Here is a 23,290-nt window from a genome sequence, read left to right on the forward strand (position 1 = left end):
TGGTTTCGGGATAGAAGTCTTAGGTTGCCCTTTCGCTTCTGATGTCTTGGAGACAGCGGATGACAATTCCAGTGGAGCAGGAGTGATTTCTTTCTTCATCATCTCCTGGAGAGTACCGCGCATGGTCCTCTCTCTTGCGGGTCTGGTTAGCTCCTGTAACCGTTTACTAGGAGGTCTGGGAGTATGCGATACAACTCAGAGAGTTTTCAAATCGTTACCCAACAGTACGCGTCCTGGTACCTCACTCTGTATACTGACAGGTATCTTCACAGTGATGTCGTTACACTGGATGAGAACTGGTAATTGGGGAAGCATCTGCACAGGCCCTCCAGCTAACTTGGTGAGGCGTTTGGGTGCCTTAGCAACATCCTCAGCCTGAAAAAATGATTTATCCACCACAGTTATGCTGGCCCCAGTGTCCCTAATGGCAGGAGTCTCCTGACCATTCACCTGGACACTGTCCTTATAATACTCTTTAGTATTATCGGGGATAGAATTATAGACATCTAAATTCTGCTGTTCCCACAACCCCAGAGATACTAAAGAAACGCTGGCTGAGACTCCAATGGGTTCGTCAGCTAGCAGTAGAAAGTTTCCACTTGCCATTTGGACTTCCTCCTCTGGAGCGAAGGCTAAGGAGACAAGCTGGACCCCTGAAGGTTTACCCTTACATCTGGGATCTCCTTTCACGTGGTCAGTCGAGCCACAAACAAAGCATTTACCGAATGCTTTCTGGAATGGTGGCTTGTTCTGACCTCCTTCCGGTTTGGCACCAGAAGACACACTATTCTGCTGTGGTTTTCCTTGTGGCTTACCCTTCTGGTTTTGTTTGGGGCCCTCTTTGGAATGTGAGTTATAGGAATTCTCTTTTGAGTCTTTTTTAGGCTGTTTTCCCTCATCCTTTTTCTGAGTTGCCCCAGAATCCTTATGAGTAGCCCTGTTGGCAACCCATAAGTCAGCAGCCTTAGCTAGCTTCCGGGAATCCAATTCCTTCGAATCAGCCAAGTGCTGTCTGAGCTCAGGAGAACAGGCATCATAAATAGACTCCAACATAAAAAGATTCCTCATACCCTCATAAGTGTTCACTTTGTAACCCTTAATCCATCCCTCTAAGTTTTTCAACCCTTCATTCACCCAGGTAGCCCAAGGGGTGCCATCATGCATTTTTGAGGGTTCTAAACCTCTTAAGATACTGGGAAGGGGTCTTCCCGAATCTAGCTATTAAAGCTAGTTTCACACTTTCGTAATCCGTCTTATCCGCCTCCCCCAATTCCATTACCACATCAGTCGCAACAGGAGGGAGCCTAGAGAACAACCAGGGAAGTAAATCGTTCCAGGTGATGTCCTGGAGCCCATGATTGTACTCAAACATTTTCAACCAATCCAACACATCCAATCTCGGTTCATACATACCCACTAATTCCTTCGGCATCCGGGGTCTTTTGGGACTGGAGCTCCTAGAGGAACCAGAGGAGAGAGAAGCATTTTCTTTAGACAACTTTTTCATTTCTAACTCGTGATTAAGTTCTATTTCCCTGAGTCTTAACTCAGCTTGCTTCTGCTCAGCCTGGGCATTCATCCGTCTGAACTCGAGCTCTTGGTTTCGTTCAGATTGAGCCAAGAACCATTTGTACTCTAATTCGAGCTTCATTTTTCCAAGTTCAAAATAAGCAGGGTTACTTGTGGGACCTGGTATGGGCCCCGTAGGCACAGCTGGTAAGGCAGGTAGAGGAGCAGGGGAGACAGTTTCGTTAGCCTCTCCTTCCTCTTCAGCTTCTTCATCGCTATCATCAGAATTACGATTTAGATCAACACCATCACTGTTATCTACATTTGCTGGCGTAATTGATTCCTCTGAACCAGTACCCAGACTTTGGTTCGCTAGCAATCTCTCTATTAGTTCTAACTTCTTGCCTCTTACAGAAAGATTCTCTTGCCTACAGAGAGCTCGCAAACTCTCAGTATTTTCACCTGACAAGGATTCTTGACTGTAAGTTTCCATCGTAGACATGTTTTTTGAAAGTTGCTTTTTAGTGCTAAACTTTGTGGTTAGTTATCCTACAGTGTCGAAAAGCACTCTAAACTGTATACTCGATACAAATCCCACTGCTGCCACCAGTGTTAGGCGGAAACCTGTGCAGTTCCCTCTGGGACCACTGCAAAAGATTTAGGACTACAGGTGTTTGGCAGTAAACCCACTTGGTAGCAGTCTGCACCACACAGATTCACTGTTGGTAGCTGTGGCTGAGCAGTCAGACTTCTCTCAAGAAGAGTTAAGCAGTATGTGGAGTATACAAGATAGGGCAATTCTTCACAGTAAGACAAGCAAACACGCAACGAGGCTCAGTGTAAAGATATTAAGGTATTTATTTATAACGAAACATCTATCAAAAACACTATGGCACTATCACGGCACACAAATCAAACACAATTACTCTACGAAGAGGAAACGATCAATCCCCCTAGCAATATTTCGACAAGTCTAGGTTTTACCGGCACCACTTATTTACAGACAGAGGTGTATGCCTCAACCTAGATGGCACTCTAATATTAGTTAGGACGGGAGAGAAAAATAGGCAGGTTATGAAAGCACACAGTTCAATACTTCACGGGAAAAAAATGCAAGGCAAGAATCACAATAGATCGTAAAGTTCAGAGGCCAGGCCCACTCGGAGAGAGGCAAGGCGATATGTCCCAAAAGTCTCTAGTGGAAATGCGTTCGAGTCTTTGTGGCAAACAGTTCAGAACAATACGGGAGAAAGCTTGGAGGCGACCCAACGGAAAGGAGAGGATTAAGACACCTCACTCGAACCGATCGAAAGGGAAGCCAGGCGGACACGGTACCTTGTTGTGGAGGGCAGCTCTGGCGGGGGCAGTTGTTCCTGGTGGTGGATGCAAGTCGGGTCTTTGCCAAGAGTAGAGATGTTCTCGTCGTCGAAGAAAAGTGAAGTCCGGTGCACCACCAGGGAAGAGACCAGCCGCGGAGTGCTCCATCACAAGGCACCACCTTTTGCTCGCGGTATAGGGGTAGTGGCTATCCGGTTGGCGAGGTGCTCTGCATGGGCAATTCGACCACTGCGTCCTGAGGCGAATAAAAAGCAAAGGGGACTGGTTGTTCCCACCAGTCAGGGGAAGAGACTCTCCGGCAGGGAGATCTCCTCTGTCGTCGGGAAGTGGTGAGTCGGTTCCGCAGAGCTCCACCGGAGGTGTCGTCGTGCAGGTCGGCTCAGCGTTACCCTCGTCGGATTCTTAGGTCCTGTGGCGACTTCTTAAAGATCCAGTCCCAAAAGCCCTGCTTTTATGCAGAAAACCCCCATTCATTCAGCCTAGCTGTCAATCAACACATGCTAAGTGGTGAGCGGGGAGGCTCACCACTTGGGCCAATCACTCCAGAGTGCGACCGGAGTTGGCAAGGCAACTCGGTCCAGGGTGCCTAAACCCCCTCCCACACCCCTGTGGTAACCCAGACAGAATGGCACCACTTTGGAGGGTCTCTGTACAGAGCCCGCCAAAAGTGGAACAAAGGGCTCAACCTTTGGTTTAGGAGTCACAGAGACGAACACAGACGCCATTTTAAAAACCGAGTTCTGGCAGAAAATACCATCCGATAAACTTATTTACGATAAGTAGACCGGTGGTGCATTAGAGATTAACGAGAAAAAGTATCAATCTCCAACAATGGGATGAATCCCATAGGGTTATGTACGGGGTCGAACATAACAAGTAGTTTCCACTGCCACAAGCCAAAACTCGACGAGGGGGGACGGGACAGTGCCCCCTCGAGTAACAGATCCAGGAGTAATCGAATTACCCCTACTAGTATGTCCACAATAAGATGGTTTGCACTAGTTCTGTTAGTAAATTTAGGTCTAGTAAAGCCAATGGTGACTTTACATGCCCGGGGAGACAGTAGTCAGTCCCCGGGTATGGAGTCTATGGTGGGTGTCCGCTAGGACGCCCCGGTGCTACGGCACGTAGGGTGCAGTGTAACACACATAGAAAAACATATGAGACCCTATGGAGTAAAAGACCCCATAGCCCATAGAACACATGGACATTCAAAGGAATTACAAACATACCTGTCCAAGAGCGGGAGAAAAGAGTCCCACTCTTGGCAGGATGGAAAAAAACAAACTCCAGAAATCCAGCAAAGCTGCTGGGGGACTCACTAGGTTAGGAAATTCAGCTTAAACAGAGAATTCTCCCTAACAGAGGCTGACAATAAGAGCCAGTGATCTAGATTGTGGGGGCCTGGTGGAGGCTGCCCCTGCACTGCTGGGGGGTAAGGGTGGTGGGAGACATGAGTGGGGGCCTGGTGGAGGCTGCCCCTGCACTGCTGGGGGGTGGGGGTGGTGGTAGACATGGGTGGAGGCTGCCCCTGCACTGCTGGGGGGTGGAGGTGGTGGTAGACATGGGTGGGGGCCTGGTGGAGGCTGCCCCTGGTGGCTGGGGGTTGGGGGTGGTGGGAGACATGAGTGGGGGCCTGGTGGAGGCTGCCCCTGCACTGCTGGGGGGTGGGGGTGGTGGTAGACATGGGTGGGGGCCTGGTGGAGGCTGCCCCTGCACTGCTGGGGGGTGGGGGTGGTGGTACACATGAGTGGGGGGCTGGTGGAGGCTGCCCCTGCACTACTGGGGGGCGGGGTGGTGGTAGATAAGGATGGGGGCCTGGTGGAGGCTGCCTCTGGTGGCTGGGGGGTGGGGGTGATGGGAGACATGAGTTGGACATGAGTGGGGGCTTGGTGGAGGCTGCCCCTGCACTGCTGCGGGGTGGGGGTTCAGGGAGACATGAGTGGGGGCCTGGTGGAGGCTGCCCCTGGTGGCTGGGAGGTGGGGGTGATAGGGGACATGAGTGGGGGCCTGGTGGAGGCTGCCCCTGCACTGCTGGGGGGTGGGGGTGCAGGCAGACATGAGTGGGGCCTGGTGGATGCTGCCCCTGGTGGCTGGGGGGTGGGGGTGGTGGGAGACATGGGTGGGGGCCTTGTGGAGGCTGCCCCTGGTGCATGGGGGGTGGGGGTGGTGGGAGACATGGGTGGGGGCCTGGTGGAGGCTGCCCCTGGTGGCTGGGGGTGGGGGTGGTGGGAGACATGAGTGGGGCCTGGTGGAGGCTGCCCCTGTACTGCTGGGGGGTCGGGTGCAGGGAGACATGAGTGGGGGCCTGGTGGAGGCTGCCCCTGGTGGCTGAGGGGTGGGGGTGGTGGGAGACATGGGTGGGGGCCTGGTGGAGGCTGCCCCTGGTAGCTGGGGGGTGGGGGTGGTGGGAGACATGGGTGGGGGCCTGGTTGAGGCTGCCCCTGCACTGCTGGGGGGTGGGGGTGCGTGGAGACATGAGTGGGGGCCTGGTGGAGGCTGCCCCTGGTGGCTGGGTGGTGGGGGTGGTGGGAGACATGAGTGGTGGCCTGGTGGAGGCTGCCCATGGTGGCTGGGGGGTGGGGGTGGTGGTAGACATGAGTGGGGGCCTGGTGGAGGCTGCCCCTGCACTGCTGGGGGGTGGGGGTGGTGGTAGACATGGGTGGGGGCCTGCTGGAGGCTGCCCCTGGTGGCTGGGGGGTGGGGGTGGTGGGAGACATGAGTGGGGGCCTGGTGGAGGCTGTCCCTGGTGGCTGGGGGGTGGGGGTGGTGGTAGACATGAGTGGGGGCCTGGTGGAGGCTGCCCCTGCACTGCTGGGGGGTGGGGGTGGTGCTAGACATGGGTGGGGGCCTGGTGGAGGCTGCCCCTGGTGGCTGCGGGGTGGGGGTGGTGGGAGACATGGGTGGGGGCCTGGTGGAGGCTGCCCCTGGTGGCTGGGGGGTGGGGGTGGTGGGAGACATGTGTGGGGGCCTGGTGGAGGCTGCCCCTGGTGGGTGGGGGTGGTGGGAGACATGGGTGGGGGCCTGGTGGAGGCTGCCCCTTGTGGCTGGGGGGTGGTGGTGATAGGGGACATGAGTGGGGGCCTGGTGGAGGCTGCCCCTGCACTGCTGGGGGGTGGGGGTGCAGGGAGACATGAGTGGGGGCCTGGTGGAGGCTGCCCCTGGTGGCTGGGCGGTGGGGGTGGTGGGAGACATGGGTGGGGGCCTGGTGGAGGCTTCCCCTGGTGGCTGGGGGGTGGGGGTGGTGGGAGACATGGGTGGGGGCCTGTTGGAGGCTGCCCCTGGTTGCTGGGGGATGGGGGTGGTGGGAGACATGAGTGGAGGCCTGGTGGAGGCTGCCCCTGGTGGCTGGGGTGGGGGTGGTGGGAGACATGAGTGGGGGCCTGGTGGAGGCTGCCCCTGGTGGCTCGGGGGTGGGGGTGGTGGTAGACATGAGTGGGGGCCTGGTGGAGGCTGCCCCTGCACTGCTGGGGGGTGGGGGTGGTGGTAGACATGGGTGGGGGCCTGGTGGAGGCTGCCCCTGGTGGCTGGTGGGTGGGGGTGGTGGGAGACATGGGTGAGGGCCTGTTGGAGGCTGCCCCTGGTGGCTGGGGGGTGGGGGTGGTGGGAGACATGAGTGGGGGCCTGGTGGAGGCTGCCCCTGGTGGCTGGGGGGTGGGGGTGGTGGGAGACATGAGTGGGGGCCTGGTGGAGGCTGCCCCTGCACTGCTGGGGGGTGGGGTGCAGGGAGACATGAGTGGGAGCCTGGTGGAGGCTGCCCCTGCACTGCTGGGGGGTGGGGTGGTGGTAAACATGGTTGGGGGCCTGGTGGAGGCTGCCCCTGGTGGCTGGGGGGTTGGGGTGGTGGTAGACATGGTTGGGGGCCTGGTGGAGGCTGCCCCTGGTGGCTGGGGGGTGGGGGTGGTGGGAGACATGAGTGGGGTCCTGGTGGAGGCTGCCCCTGCACTGCTGGGGGGTGGGGGTGGTGGTAGACATGGGTGGGGGCCTGGTGGAGGCTGCCCCTGCACTGCTGGGGGGTGGGGGTGGTGGTAGACATGGGTGGGGGCCTAGTGGAGGCTGCCCCTGGTGGCTGGGGGTGGGGGTGATGGGAGATATGAGTGGGGCCCTGGTGGAGGCTGCCCCTGCACTGCTGGGGGTGGGGGTGATGGGAGACATGAGTTGGACATGAGTGGGGGCCTGGTGGAGGCTGCCCCTGCACTGCTGGGGGGTGGGGGTGCAGGGAGACATGAGTGGGGGCCTGGTGGAGGCTGCCCCTGGTGGCTGGGGGGTGGGGGTGATAGGGGACATGAGTGGGGGCTTGGTGGAGGCTGCCCCTGCACTGCTGGGGGGTGGGGGTGCAGGGAGACATGAGTGGGGGCCTGTTGGAGGCTGCCCCTGGTGGCTGGGGGTGGGGATGGTGGGAGACATGGGTGGGGGCCTGGTGGAGGCTGCCCCTGGTGGCTGGGGGGTGGGGGTGGTGGGAGACATGGGTGGGGGCCTGGTGGAGGCTGCTCCTGGTGGCTGGGGGGTGGGGGTGGTGGGAGACATGAGTGGGGGCCTGGTGGAGGCTGCCCCTGCACTGCTTGGGGGTGGGGGTGGGGGTGCAGGGAGACATGAGTGGGGGCCTGGCGGAGGCTGCCCCTGGTGGCTGGGGGGTGGGGGTGGTGGGAGACATGGGTAGGGGCCTGGTGGAGGCTGCCCCTGGTGGCTGGGGTGTGGGGGTGGTGGTAGACATGGGTGGGGGCCTGGTGGAGGCTGCCCCTGCACTGCTGGGGGGTGGGGGTGCAGGGAGACATGAGTGGGGGCCTGGTGGAGGCTGCCCCTGGTGGCTGGGGGGTGGGGGTGGTGGGAGACATGAGTGGGGGCCTTTTGGAGGCTGCCCCTGGTGGCTGGGGGGTGGGGGTGGTGGGAGACATGAGTGGGGGCCTGGTGGAGACTGCCCCTGCACTGCTGGGGGGTGGAGGTGCAGGGAGACATGTGTGGGGGCCTGTTGGAGGCTGCCCCTGGTGGCTGGGGGGTGGGGGTGGTGGGAGACATGGGTGGGGGCCTGGTGGAGGCTGCCCCTGGTGGCTGGGGGGTGGGTGTGGTGGTAGACATGGGTGGGGGCCTGGTGGAGGCTGCCCCTGGTGGCTGGGGCGTGGGGGTGGTGGGAGACATGGGTGGGGGCCTGGTGGAGGCTGCCCCTGGTGGCTGGGGGGTGGGGGTGGTGGGAGACATGAGTGGGGGCCTGGTGGAGGCTGCCCCTGGTGGCTGGGGGGTGGGGGTGGTGGGAGACATGAGTGGGGGCCTGGTGGAGGCTGCCCCTGCACTGCTGGGGGGTGGGGGTGCAGGGAGACATGAGTGGGGGCCTGGTGGAGGCTGCCCCTGCTCTGCTGGGGGGTGTGGGTGCAGGGAGACATGAATGGGGGCCTGGTGGAGGCTGCCCCTGCACTGCTGGGGGGTGGGGGTGGTGGTAGACATGGGTGGGGGCCTGGTGGAGGCTGCCCCTGCACTGCTGGGGGGTGGGGGTGGTGGTAGACATGGGTGGGGGCCTGGTGGAGGCTGCCCCTGGTGGCTGGGGGGTGGGGTTGGTGGGAGACATGAGTGGGGGCCTGGTGGAGGCTGCCCCTGCACTGCTGGGGGTTGGGGGTGGTGGGGGACATGGGTGGGGGCCTGGTGGAGGCTGCCCCTGGTGGCTGGGGGGTGGGGGGTGGGGGTGGTGGGAGACATGAGTGGGGGCTTGGTGGAGGCTACCCCTGGTGGCTGGGGGTTGGGGGTGGTGGAAGACATGAGTGGGGGCCTGGTGGAGGCTGCCCCTGTACTGCTGGGGGTGGGGGTGCAGGGAGACATGAGTGGGGGCCTGGTGGAGGCTGCCCCTGGTGGCTGGGGGGTGGGGGTGATAGGGGACATGAGTGGGGGCCTGGTGGAGGCTGCCCCTGCACTGCTGGGGTTTGGGGGTGCAGGGAGACATGAGTGGGGGTCTGGTGGAGGCTGCCCCTGGTGGCTGGGGGGTGGGGGTGGTGGGAGACATGGGTGTGGGCCTGGTGGAGGTTGCCCCTGGTGGCTGGGGGTGGGGGTGGTGGGAGACATGGGTGGGGGCCTGGTGGAGGCTGCCCCTGGTGGCTGGGGGGTGGGGGTGGTGGGAGACATGAGTGGGGCCCTGGTGGAGGCTGCCCCTGCACTGCTGGTGGGTGCGGGTGCAGGGAGACATGAGTGGGGGCCTGGCGGAGGCTGCCCCTGGTGGCTGGGGGGTGGGGTTGGTGGGAGACATGGGTGGGAGCCTGGTGGAGGCTGCCCCTGGTGGCTGGGGGGTGGGGGTGATAGGGGACATGAGTGGGGGCCTGGTGGAGGCTGCCCCTGCACTGCTGGGGTGTGGGGGTGCAGGGAGACATGAGTGGGGGTCTGGTGGAGGCTGCCCCTGGTGGCTGGGGGTGGGGGTGGTGGGAGACATGGGTGTGGGCCTGGTGGAGGCTGCCCCTGGTGGCTGGGGGTGGGGGTGGTGGAAGAAATGGGTGGGGGCCTGGTGGAGGCTACCCCTGGTGGCTGGGGGGTGGGGGTGGTGGGAGACATGAGTGGGGCCCTGGTGGAGGCTGCCCCTGCACTGCTGGTGGGTGGGGGTGCAGGGAGACATGAGTGGGGGCCTGGCGGAGGCTGCCCCTGGTGGCTGGGGGTGGGGTTGGTGGGAGACATGGGTGGGAGCCTGGTGGAGGCTGCCTCTGGTGGCTGGGGGGTGGGGGTGGTGGTAGACATGGGTGGGGGCCTGGTGGAGGCTGCCCCTGCACTGCTGGGGTGTGGGGGTGCAGGGAGACATGAGTGGGGGCCTGGTGGATGCTGCCCCTGGTGGCTGGGGGGTGGAGGTGGTGGGAGACATGAGTGGGGGCCTGGTGGAGGCTGCCCCTGGTGGCTGGGGGGTGGGGGTGGTGGTAGACATGAGTGGGGTCCTGGTGGAGGCTGCCCCTGCACTGCTGGGGGTTGGGGGTGGTGGGAGACATGAGTGGGGGCCTGGTGGAGGCTGCCCCTGGTGGCTGGGGGGTGGGGGCGGTGGGAGACATGAGTGGGGGCCTGGTGGAGGCTGCCACTGCACTGCTGGGGGGTGGGGGTGCAGGGAGACATGAGTGGGGGCCTGGTGGAGGCTGCCCCTGCACTGCTGAGGGGTGGGGGTGCAGGGAGACATGAGTTGGGGCCTGGTGGATGCTGCCCCTGCACTGCTGGGGGTTGGGGTGGTGGTAGACATGGGTGGGGGCCTGGTGGAGGCTGCCCCTGCACTGCTGGGGGATGGGGGTGGTGGTAGACATGGGTGGGGGCCTGGTGGAGGCTGCCCCTGGTGGCTGGGGTGGTGGGAGACATGAGTGGGGGCCTGGTGGAGGCTGCCCCTGCACTGCTGGGGGGTGGGGGTGGTGGGAGACATGAGTGGGGGCCTGGTGGAGGCTGCCCCTGCACTGCTGGGGGGTGGGGGTGGTGGTAGACATGGGTGGGGGCCTGGTGGAGGCTGCCCCTGCACTGCTGGGGGGTGGGGGTGGTGGTAGACATGGGTGGGGGCCTGGTGGAGGCTGCCCCTGGTGGCTGGGGGGTATGGGTGGTGGGAGACATGAGTGGGGGCCTGGTGGAGGCTGCCCCTGCACTGCTGGGGGTGGGGTGGTGGTAGACATGGGTGGGGGCCTGGTGGAGGCTGCCCCTGCACTGCTGGGGGGCGGGGGTGGTGGTAGACATGGGTGGGGGCCTGGTGGAGGCTGGCCCTGGTGGCTGGGGGGTGGGGCTGGTGGGAGGCATGAGTGGGGGCCTGGTGGAGGCTGCCCCTGGTGGCTGGGGCGTGGGGGCGGTGGTAGACATGGGTGGAGGCCTGGTGGAGGCTGCCCCTGCACTGCTGGGGGGCGGGGGTGGTGGTAGACATGGGTGGGGGCCTGGTGGAGGCTGCCCCTGGTGGCTGGGGGTGCAGGGGGACATGCTTTGGTGGGCAGTAGTGCAAGGTGACATGTGGGTTGGCTTAGGGGCATGGCCATGGTGGATGGGGTGCCTGCAGGACATGTGCAGGGTAGGACCCTGTGGTGTGGGCCACCTGCAGGGGCCGTGGAGGGTGTAAAGGGAACACCTGGGAGGACCCACACATGCAATTCACGTGTGGTGCTCTCCACGCACCCCTGTAATACACGTACCCTGATGGAATCGCGTCTGATACTTCCCGCGCACCCCTGAAATACACCTACCCTGCTGATTTTGCGTGTGATACTTCCCGCGTACCCCTGAAATACACGTACCCTGCTGGAATCGCGTGTAATACTTCCCGCGCACCCCTGGAATACACGTACCCTGCTGCTTTTGCGTGTGATACTTCCCGTGCACCCCTGTAATACACGTACCCTGCTGGAATCGCATGTGATACTTCCCCGCGCACCCCTGAAATACACGTACCCTGCTGATTTTGCGTGTGATACTTCCCACGCACACCTGATGCACACGTACACAGGACAATCGCGTGTGGAACTTCCCGCGAACCACTGAAATACACGTTCCCCGCTTGGCGTTTGCTGTTTGCCAGCCCTGTGAACTGGTCCAGGGTTAGCGCAGCCCTTTGCGATTATTTGGGGATTTTGAACGCTTTTCCTTGCGCGAGGGCGTTCTTGGGGGCGTAACTGGCGCTGCTGCAGGGTCGCTGCGCCACACTGCGCCATGGCTGGTTTTGGATGCGAAAATCCATGAATACGCTGTGCACGGAAATCGATTTTAGCGCACACGGCTGGCGCAGACATTCGCACGGGCACGCTGTGCGCCAGTCGCGTGCACCACTTTTGTGCGAATTTCTATGAATTACCCTGTTAATTTCATAATGTAAACTGTCTAAAAAATCAAACATAGTCAACATATGCACAATGCATGAAAGATGTGACATTAACTTTCATACAAATGGCGAATTAGATACAGACTGCTCTGTCTTGTACTTCAAGAACTTCGTGAGACAGATTCAATATACCTTAAATCCAGGATCACAAAATGCATCCCAAATCGGGCCTTGAGACTGGGCAACCACATTGGAAAATGGTCCCAAACTACAATGAGCCGAGAAAAATGTGGTCATAATCCAGGTACATGTCATGGAAATAATAATAACATATTAATTACCACAGGGCTTTCAATTAACCTTGTAGGTCTTGCTCGCCTCTATTACAACCGCGTCTTCAAAAACATGCATGTTTGTTTGTTTGTTTGTTTGTTTGTTTGTTTGTTCATTTATAAAGCGCTCCAAACCCTGAGGTATGTAGGCGCATGACAAGTTACAGGTTGCAGACGTTGACAACAGGTCAGAAGTTAATTACATTCGAGGCAAACTATAGCACCATAGGTAAAAAGCAAAAATGTACATCCTAAGTCATATGTCTACTGCAGTGACAATGGTTGGCAACACAGGCATGGTATCATATGTGCTCTGAAACAGTGCTAGGTTGAATGTAGCACTGTAGAAATGCCTTGTAAAGTAACAGAACATAATGTAAAGTAACATGCCATGACATAACATTCCAAACATATTAAAGAATTTAACATATTATAGTATAACAAAGAACATACTATACCATAATAGAACATAAAAATCACAGAATACAAATTAATTAATGACATAAAATAACACAACACAACTTATCCTGAAATAATATAACCGGACCTGACATAGCATAACAGGACATACCATTGAATGACATGATGTCTTCCTTTTTGCGTGGCTGTCTGAATGAAAACTTTGCTGGGTCTATGACCTCTCCGCGGTTGCCAAAGTTACATTTATTTCACAAGAGTCGTTGCTGAAAAGATGGCATTCCCTACGGCTGTGAGAAGAGTGCCCATGCTGACCCAGCCTGTCCCCCCCCTTTACTGTGAATAACACACTCACGAGTGGTGGTGATACACTCAGATTGTCTTTGCTTTTCTCTACCTGCACTGTGTTCAGGTGTACTGTGGGGTCAGAGACCACCACGTGGGCTAGGATTGAGGCAGGAGGCAAAGGGCCTGAGAGGACTGGCCTTCCGCCAGGTGAGGATCTGGATTGCCATGCGTTGCAGATGCGGTCTTGAAAAAGTATAATATAACAGGAAGTAATATGCCCACTATAAAATGATTAGACATTTAAAAATGCTTCTAATTGGCCATAAGCATGAAAAATATGTCTGGAAGCTTCATTGTTAGCATGTAAACGTGTTGCTTTTCACTTTCTAGCATATGTAAAAATATATTTAAGTACACCATACATGGTTATATTCGAAAAAGGCAAAAAATGTTGACTTGATCTTTTTTGGCCAGTGTTTCCCTTTAGTGAACCCAGCCGTTCAGATTAGCGGTGTACCAGGGACTTTTACTCCCGAAAAACAGTCAAATATTCCTGAACCAAAAATATATGGGGTAAAAATATTCCCCAAAAAAGAAGGATATTAAAGGCCGAAGAGTAGCCTGCTGGGCTGTTTCCAGCCTAACAGCTGTACGGTTATGTTTGTATCAGTGCTACAACAGCGGGCCGCAGGAATGGTCTTTACCCTTACCAAGCACGAGCAGTATAGCTCAGTGGCAGCGCAAAGCAACACAGGTTCAAATCCCTGGTCTGCACTTAGAAGCATGTTATAAAAAAAACTGTTATAATTAAAATGACTGCCTGTTCTGAAGAAGAACTTTAAGTTAAACTGTCATCTTTAAATTTGTATGACTTACTAGGTACAAAGAAGTATGGATTGCAAGATGAAGGTTAAGCCTTAAAAAAATATTTTAATTACCTAAAGATAACCCTGCTTTTTTACTCCCAATAACATAATTCGACTGCAACTGTAAATAAGAAGAAGGTAAACACTCCCACTTCAAAATCCTATCTGGAGTCCGGATGGAACCACTTCTATCATTGCCATTGGGAGAGAGGGCGCGGCCTGACCACCCCAGTTTTTCAGTTTCACAGTCGAGTCAGGGAGCTGCTTGTCAGTTACCGATTCAAAAGTACGCACCAGAGAGACAAGGAGCACTTGCAAAATGTATGTCTATACATATAGTTTTCAGCTCAATATAAAGTATTCCTTAGAGACTTGGAGGGAAATGGAAGACTCTGTGATGTGTGTGAATCAACATCCTTTTCGTGTGAAAGCTTTCCAGGATATCGGCTCAACAACTAATATAAAGCAAAAGACAGTAAGACAAAGGGTTGGGGTAAAGAACATGTCAATCAGAACAAATGTTTTCTCGATATAGCGACTGCCCGCAATCCTGCACATGTACTTACACACACACGGAAGTGTTGCTCCCTTATATGGATGCAAATGAACCACAAAACACCAGTACAGAAAGGCACAAAGGTGGAGGGCATTCAAGACGGCTTGAGGAGGAAGATCCAGGGAGCCATCTACACCAGTTGGACCTCTCAGGACTCAAAAGAGACAAAGAAAAGCACAGACATATTTATTAATAAGACATGATGGGGACATATAGAACAAGAGAAATGTGGGACAGGTTTGGAAATTAAGCAGGTCACAGAAGAAGGCCTGTATAGCATGGCCCAGAAGAGTTCCCCAGTGCAAACTGCAATATTTCTGCATCAAGCTCTTGATGTGCTCTGACATTTCTTAAAGGAAAATCATGGGAATCCGGGGACGTGAAGAACAGCAATTCAAGCTGGAGTAAGGACAGAAATTGCCTTAAATAGCCAATAAACTTTCTCTAATTCTCGTATCTGTGCAGCTGAGAGGAGGATGTTGTGAGTGTGTTTCAGGATCTACTTGCCGTAGAATTTTGAGACAGAAAGACGAGAGGAAGAGGCCTTCGTCCTACTTAAGCAGCAGAATATTAAGTAGAATATGAACCGCAATGCCAGAAATCCAGGGGCAGTTGCAGACGAAAGAACAATCACCTGAGCAGGACAAGAACAAAACAAAGAGCTAGATGAATAATGCGATATCGATAGCAAAGGTCGAGCACGAAGCCGGGGACGATGGAATATCCAGCATGTCCAAGCACAGCCATGAAGGGTCAGGTAGGATCAGATTGGGTATAATTGTTGTACATACTGGTATAATCACATCATTTATATATTTAGGTAAATACTGGTATAATCACATGCTCTGCAATTTGTTGGGGAAGTGATAGTGCCAAAATAGAGATGTGTTATCACTTATACCATACAACATTAACACAAACTGCAATGAGAGGATGTGAAAACACACACACACATTGGCATGCACAGTATTGAATAGTTCATCCAATCTCAGATGTTCCCCAGCATTAATGAAAGAGATTTAAACAGCACTGGTTTCAAATGGTCCATTTTGGTTGAGAAGGTTTTATTGGCTTTTTCATCTCTTTCAATTATGATCGGTGTTCTGTGCAGGATAAAATGTAAGCGTCTCCCACCTTGAATCTCCTCCTAAAGGTCTGCAGTCATGTTCCGGTGGTCAAGAGTCAAGAACATGAGAGTCACCTTTTAAAAGTTGGAGGATTGACTTTGATACACTTTCTTGTAGCCCTACAGTCACTGGAGAGGCTTATCTCTAAAATGAGTCATTTGAAGTGTCTCTATATCATAATCTAAGTTTGAAGGGGTATTTTTTATTTATTTACTAAATATAGCATGTTTTCATGAATACTGAGTTGTGTGGGGACTGCTTTACTTACGCCAGAGCCACCATTGAGATGGGTCCACCTCTGATAGCTCCTCTGAGGCAGAAATTGTTTGCCAATATGAATTTTTCAGTACAGACAGATATTAACGTCTGAGTCTTTCAATGGCGGCAATAGGACCTTTCCTCGGTCCCTGTCAAACCTATCACAATACATTTCATAACCATCTACAGGCCACAGTCCCTCCAATTGTCGCGAATCTGTTATAGTTACCTACTAACCTATGTGAATGCTCAACGGGATAGTAAACTCCCTCTCACTTACTGTCCTGATCTAATTTAGGATTTTCATTATTTGCAGCATGCGAACTGGGCACACTTAAACCTCATCAATGCATGACAGAAATAAAACAAGATGGAAGCCATCGAGGAGATCATGAATCAACAAATTAGATGAGTGTTCATGGCCTTTCTAAATGGGATCAAATGTTTTATGCCCGAACTGAAAAAGGAAGAGCATTTCACATCTGTGAAGTGATAAAAGAAAATATTTGATCACCCTTAGTTATGAATCTAGATTTAGGAGTAGTTAAAAGTAAGATATTTCCATATATACTTTTAAAGTTCAGGAACAATATCAGAAAAGGCACGGTGCAATGTACAGTAAGCTGATTTAATACCCACCTCAGTCGGAAGCCGGTTTCTCATAGCCAAACCAATGATAAGATGAAACACAGCATGTTGGACCAACTTCATTTGTTGACAGACGCAACTTGTAGGTAGTGTGGCAAAACAGAAGAAGGACTCAGAGCAGAGGACATGTTATCAAAGGGTTTTTTTTTTACTTAAAAGAAAATGCCTTTCTAGCCCTATTGCTAAAAGAGGAGTTCCCTTCCAAGAAACCATACTAAGGTGCTCATCAACAGTCAAATTAACAATGTCCCTCTGTCCAAACCTTTCCTCTGAACTGGCCATACCACTTAGAAAAATTATAAATGAAAAACTAGGCAGCGTATCCTGCCTTCAAAGTTGTTCGCCCTGGTCTTTCTAAGGGCTTCCAGGAATCCCTCATGGTTTTAGACCCAATGCTTACCAGTAGAAAACAACAGTTCTTGACCAGCTGTCAAAGTCCCAAAAGTTTCTCAAGTTTACAAAATAAAGTCACAAGTTCCTGAAAATATCAAATGTCATAGGTGGAGGTATACCTCCCTAATCCCTTTCCACCACTTAAGTGGATTTCTTCCCACTAGGTTTATGTCTTGGTTCTCTCTGTGTTGCCCTCAAATTGCTCCTTCAGTTATCTTATTGGACCCCTCGGACTCCCTTGGGTTTCTCTCTACCAATGTCTCATTTATTTCCCATGGGTATTGGCAACCCCTTTCTCCACATGTTTTTCTTAATTCTCAGCAGTCTCTGGGAGCTGTCTGGCTGATTGCAATTTTCAGATTTCTTAGGCTTCCACAACCCTTATTATTGCTTGGTTCTCTCTCTCTCTCTCTCTCTCTCTCTCTCTCTCTCTCTACAGGCCTTTATGCCCCTGGTATGGGTTACGGTAATCCTTAATTCTACCCCTTTCGCTCTCTGGTCTCTTCACCCCCCTCCACTTTGAGCAACCCAGGTAACTTCTATGTCTTAAGGTTTGCTCCAGTGAGGTGGTATTTGTTTGGTAGCAGTGGGATTCTCCACGGCTTTCTGGCATGCCCATCTGGACACAAGCATGTTCTGTGCTTGTTTCAGTGTTTCTCTGATCCTCTGCTTTTGCATTGCGAGTGAAGGATTCATTCCTTCCTCAACTTCTGTGTTCAGCATCGTTTCTCAGGTACTGGGCCCACCACATCCTCCATGTGGTCACCCCTCCAGGCACGGCTTGATCTACTCTACATCTCTCTCCTATTGCTGCTTCTTCTTCTCCATTCAACGGTCATTGTGCATTTATTCTTGCTCCGTGACAAAAAAGGGGTGTTTTGTTTATTTTTAGCTGTCAAATCCATGGAGAGACCAGCATTGTCTTGAGCAAAACATCCGAAGGCACTTAGAATATTATTTTCAGTCGCACAGCTGAATGTAACATCAGTTTCTCGGATTCCCACAAATCCAGACACTGCCTCGATCTAGGGAGTTCCCCATGGGAATGGGAGTCCTTGTCCCCTTGAGGAGAATCACTCCTAGTGAGGTGCCACATTCCCAAACCCCTAGGAAGGGTTATGTGAGCGGGCTCACCTCCCTAGCCTCAAAGGGGGTGGCTCCACCTAGGGACGAAGGGACGAAGTCTCCAGATCCATTACAGTAGGAAGGCGCACACATAGAGCATTTGCATAATCCAATTTAGTGTTAACTAAGTCTCTTTCCACTACTGCATGTTCCTCCATGGAAAAGAATGGTAACGTCCATTGAAAAAGGGAAACAGTGCCTCTAACCATTTCACATGCGTGTGGCTTAGAGCCCAGGTTTGCCTGCCATTACAGCCCAAGGTTTGCTGCCTTTTCAACATAAGTTCTAGGAGTACAAATAGTTATGGACAAAATTGCTGTCGGGAAAGTGAAATATGTAAAATTATTTCTATTTCGCTACGCAGGCGGGGTAGATATTTTTACTATCCACCTCTTTCAGACAAACATTACTCCCCTTTCCAAAATTTCTTTTTTTCTTGGTTTTCCCCAACATTTTGCCCAATTATGGGGCCAACGTGTTTGGCAGCCTACAATTTCCTGATATTTTGGGCAAAAACCACCCTAAAGACAAAATTACTGTTTGCAAAATACCTGAAATGGAAAGGTTTGTTTGAACGTGAAATTGGCAAAGCAGGTTTGCCAATTTCTGTACAGGGCAGATTTCAAGCATTCTGCCCACCCATAAAAGTAGGAAGTGATGGGTTCTTATGTGAGTTTCTAAGTACATGGAATGACTCTTGGTAACATTATCTCTGTTCAGAATACATTTAACTGTAATGTATTGTGAAGGATCCAAAGCCCTATTTCTTCTGGGTAGGCCGATATCCTGTGAAGGACCTCCCGTGTGCCTTTCAGCATAGGTACACGTGTGTGTTGTCAGCGTAGGAATGGTAAACAAGGCAATATTTTGCAACTATGTGAAAAAGAGGGTGGATATATATATCAAAAAAAGGTCTTAAGTGTGCACCTTTGGTCTTACTTATGTATATCACTGCATACAAATGTGCATCATACTGTTCTGATTTACATCATACCCTGCATGCCAGAGTCTAACCTCCACCCCACAGGTGGAATGAATACCCACCTAGGGCTGTGCCAGGTTTTGTGTCAGAGAATATTGCTGTACCCCAGTGGTCGAAGTCTATGAAAAGAAGTAGTGGATCTATTTTTCCTAGTGGCCTGCTGCCGCTCCCCACCAACACCATTGCCACGACCCATCCCACGCACAACACAAACCCCCAAACACATGCGCCTGCTGTTTAAGGGATTCAGTGCAGCCCACTGAAAGTGCAAGTTTCAACTTCTTCCTACACTTTTATTTTAAAACTAAAAGAATTTGGAACGGTTTCTTTTGAAAATAAAATTATAGGAACAGTAAACCTTAAAAAATAGTAGAGGAGCACTGCTTCCAACCACTACCACCCACTTAGACCACTGCTGTACCCGAAGCAAAGCTCTAGAGAAAGTCAGGTCTCTATGCTTTAGTGCAAAAGAAATTACTACCTCTGAGCACCTGCCAGGCTTTCTATTGGACAGTAATATGATCATGGGTCCACCTTCTGGGTGAATCTATGAATCAATTCTTATCACCCTTGTGTATATGATAAACGTTAGTTGTTATCAATATATTCCCTCCATAGTTTTATCACTAAACCTGTAGAAATAAAATATGAGCATTATAAATAGAATAGTCAAGCAATAAATAATTTGTAATATAGCAATAACGTAGTGGAGTAAATCCCCAGCAGCCTACTCTTCTGACATGTTAAAACTATATTCTACCAATCACGGATGTGTATATAGACACTGTGGCCCAGTAAAACTTAAACTTACACTCACAATTGCGATACCGTGGATTGGCAAGCCAGGGGACAGGAAAGTTTTACAGATCCCTCTGGATAACCCATTAGGTGGAAAGAGTGTATAACTCTGTCAAAAATTCCATGGCTTTTACAGGCAGTTAACTATGAACAACCTAAATGTGATCTACATCCTTGGATCAAAAATATATGTTAGGAAATGTGCAAAAATTGCTAATTTCAACCCCCAAAATATTGAAACAGTAAAACAATGTGAATGTGGAAAAATGACAAACTGCCAGTTTGTAGCCCCACAAGCATTGCACTCTCTGAGGGAGAAGACATCTGAAAGCTGTTTGCTGCAATTCAACTTTGTAAATTAGTTTTGCCTCCAATCTATTCAAGCAAGCATTTAAAATCAGAAATTGGGAACATTGGCAGAGTGCCCATATTGGGTGCAATGATTAGAATTACAGCCTTGGCCTACTCATTAAATCTGCCTGCTTTCTTACTTCAGCGGGTCAAATCCTGTGGGCCTGTTCTCCTCCAGGCTCTGCTCCATCGTTGTATGCAATGCCGTAGTCGTTAGTGAAATCCCAGGAACTCCCCCCATTCTGCTGAAATAGCTACTTTTCAAAGGCAAGTCCCACCCCTGTTTCTCTGTTAGCCAATCACATTATAACAGATAATGATATCATTCATGTAATCAGTGAACCAGAATATCTTGTTTTTTTTACATTTGAACTGAAGTCAGTCTTGTCATTATCGGTCACTTACATAAGAACTGCCCTGTTTTGAATAAGATGGGCCTTGGCCAAATGATAAAAAGACTTCAGTGCTTTATCTTGTTAGACACAATATTGCTTACATTTTTGAATTCATGTGCTCTTTTGCTACTGTTTTAAAGATAGTGCCAGCAAGTTGCTATACACAATCCAGTAACAATACGAATAAAGTGAACATGCACACATTAAAGCAAAGTAAGTAGATCACATTTGTTTTGAAAAACTAAGTAGCAAAGTGAACAAGGCTAGCAGGTAGACTTTCTGCTAAGGCAATCCGTATCTTGTGCACTCCCCACAGAAACAAATAAATGCATTTTCTAAACACACCCAGCATTTTTTGGGGTTCCAGTGAAAACATTAACCACATAATGCATTCTTAAAAGTTTCAGTAATATAATGTATATTTCCAATTTTACTTCAGCAGAGAATGCTGGCAAACTCAAGAGTTGGAATGCGTATTTATGAAATGTATCACTGTCAAAGTTAACAGGAATGTTTCATATGTGAATACAGGCTGATGTGGCCTTGATTGCAGTTTAAAGCTGTTTATATGAAAGGCATATCATGCAAGTTATGACAAGTTATGACAATACCTTAAAGAACTACAGCTCCTTTGTAAGCCTGAAAGTACTTTGTTGTGATATTAAATCCCCCTTTTTTAACTTATGTAATTTGTGTTTTCACCTCACAGCGTTTCCCCACTGAGGACCACCTCATGATACACAGGCACAAACATGAAATGACCTTGAAGTTCCCCTCCATTAAAAACGACAATGTTCTGTCAGGTAAGTGGTACTTTGCAAAGATGAACAAGGAAATGGGTTTGCATATTTTTTTAGTTTGATAGTTGGAACATTTAAATCACTGGTCCCGGGCACCCACGCCGGTCTTCTATCGCACTTGCCTCAGGGGCCTACACCCACCAACACACCCTCACAGCACTTAGAAATAACCCAAGAGAGTGGCTCTCTCTGCACTTACCCCAGTCTCCACCGACGGGGTACACTTGGACCTCCCTGTTACCATCTATGCACTTGCACGATCCTAATGCAATCGTGCCTGAAGATTGTCTGTCTGTCCTCCCCTGTCTTCTCCCCCAATGGCACTGGTAAACTGCAGAATCGCTGTCAGGCCTATTTGCTGTGTCTCAATTGTTAAATCTACTTTTAAGCACTTACTCTGCCGTTTGTAGGCTATTATCGCTTCCGAATTTCAAGGGCTCTGAGCGACTGTTGTTTTTTCCCTCTGTTCCCACCCTCCTTGAGCACTTTGAAACACTTTCCTGTGTATAGGCGCTATATAAATAAACAAACAATACAATACTTTACAATTTGACAAAGGTGAGCCACTGCAGTCTTGCCAATAATGTTGGTCAGTTAATAGAGGCATGGCTTAGGGTAGGTGGTAAAGGAATGAGCCCGTATAATTTCTTTATGTGACATTCTTTAACCCTCCCATTCAGCCATGGGTGGACTGGCCTACAGGAAACCAACAGATTTTTCAGTAAGTTGATGCGTCTAAAAGTACAGGAGGACCAAGGCAAAGTCAGTCATGCCAAGCGCACCTAACATTAAATCCCTGCCAGCCTCCCCTCCTAGGAGTCCTACTAGACTTTCATGAGATTTTCCTGCAATGAGGTCCCATTTTTCCACTAATTCTAAATACCTTAACTGGTGCTCTTTTTGAGCAACTCTATTGTACTTAATATATTCACCTCCGAATTATGAGGCGCTGAGCTACCCTGCCATGAATTGAACCTACGACTACAGGTTGCACACGGATCACTGAACCGAGCCCTTAACTTCCTAACTCATCTTATTGTCTACAGAGGTCGGCCTGGCTCTGCAATCTGCTTGCAGCTAAGCACAGATCCCATAACTGCTTTAACCCAAATAGCCAGTCAGCCTGCCCTGACAGCACATACAGTTTGCTAAATTCACTTCAGTGGTTAGCTAGGTGGCAACAGCTCCGATGGCCTAATAGTGTAATAGCCTACCACATCAGTTCCCGGCCCATGATTTAGGACCGTGTGTGGCCACGTGCATTAGCACTTTGCAGTGAGAGTATGATAGGGTGGCTGAGGAAATCCTGAAGGCGCTCGTATTAGCCAGTGTTAGGAAAACCACGCTACTCCTGGTGAAGTTTGGAGCACTGACAATCCATTGCTTACCAGGCCCTGCGTTGACCACATAGGTGCACAATGGCAGGCTTGTGCTCAGGCATATATCAAGGCCATTACTTGGGTGAGCCTGAAGTTGAGGCCCCGCCCAATGGTCCTTAAGATGATGCACAGCCCTTGCAAACTCCTGTAAAGTGGTAATTGCTCCAGGCTATGACCAATGGTACCGATCAAATATGCTTCCAAATACACCACTCACACTAAATGTCATCAAAATTGGGAGATCATCCCAAGTTTAATGGTCTTTAGGTGCTATCAAGTTTTGTCCTTTCAAAATCAAGATTTGACTCTACTTTCCCCAGAGGCCCTTGGCAGAGACCACCATAGCCCACCTTTACAGACAGTGGGGGTCATTACAATACCGTCATTACGGCCCCGCCGGACCCAGTAATTGCCCATTCGCGGACGCCAGAAAAAAATGCTCCCCATTCCCATTGAGCCCCATTCAGAACGGTGCCAGTGCATCCGACATGCTCTGCTCGTGGGTGCTGGTATGCCCGCCAGGCCAGACCTGCCTCGTAGTTTGCTGGTCTGGTAACAACGGTACCAGCAAGCTTAACGGTAGCGTTGCACCGGACCGGCAAACTTATAATGAGGCCCAGTGTTCTTTGAAGCCTACCAATCTCTGCCCATTGTTCAATTTCATGTGTTAGCAAATGCGACATTGGCAACTAAATGCACCAACAACATGAAAAGAAAACAGCAAATAGGTTGACTTGAAATGAAATGAAACGCTGTTGCAAATTCAAGTGGAAAAGGTTTGCAACTGCTGGCAATTACTATGTGTTGCAATATCAGGGTTCAGATATTGACCACCATGTGTTTGATACATAAATGTTGATCTTTGTCCACAGACAGTCGCAGACCCTGGCTGAATGCAGTGTTTGAACTGTTGAACCATTTTACCCTGTGCATTGGAGAGAGGGGGACATGTGTTAGACTGCGTTAAAAAAAACATATAGAAATACCTCATACC

The 23,290-nt window shown here is 51.7% G+C and overlaps 1 protein-coding gene across 1 annotated transcript in view; it reads left to right on the top strand.

Annotated features, from left to right (window-relative positions):
• Positions 1-23,290, top strand: part of CREB5 (cAMP responsive element binding protein 5) — a 1,617,326-nt gene that overhangs the window by 72,069 nt on the left and 1,521,967 nt on the right. Inside the window, exon 2 of the mRNA XM_069648241.1 lies at positions 20,827-20,920. Within this exon, the coding sequence (XP_069504342.1) occupies positions 20,827-20,920 (94 nt within the window). The remainder of the gene's footprint in view (positions 1-20,826; positions 20,921-23,290) is intronic.

This window comes from Ambystoma mexicanum, chromosome 2q, assembly GCF_040938575.1.
Source record: "Ambystoma mexicanum isolate Mex_15411 chromosome 2q, UKY_AmexF1_1, whole genome shotgun sequence".
In the NCBI taxonomy this organism is placed as follows: domain Eukaryota; kingdom Metazoa; phylum Chordata; class Amphibia; order Caudata; family Ambystomatidae; genus Ambystoma; species Ambystoma mexicanum.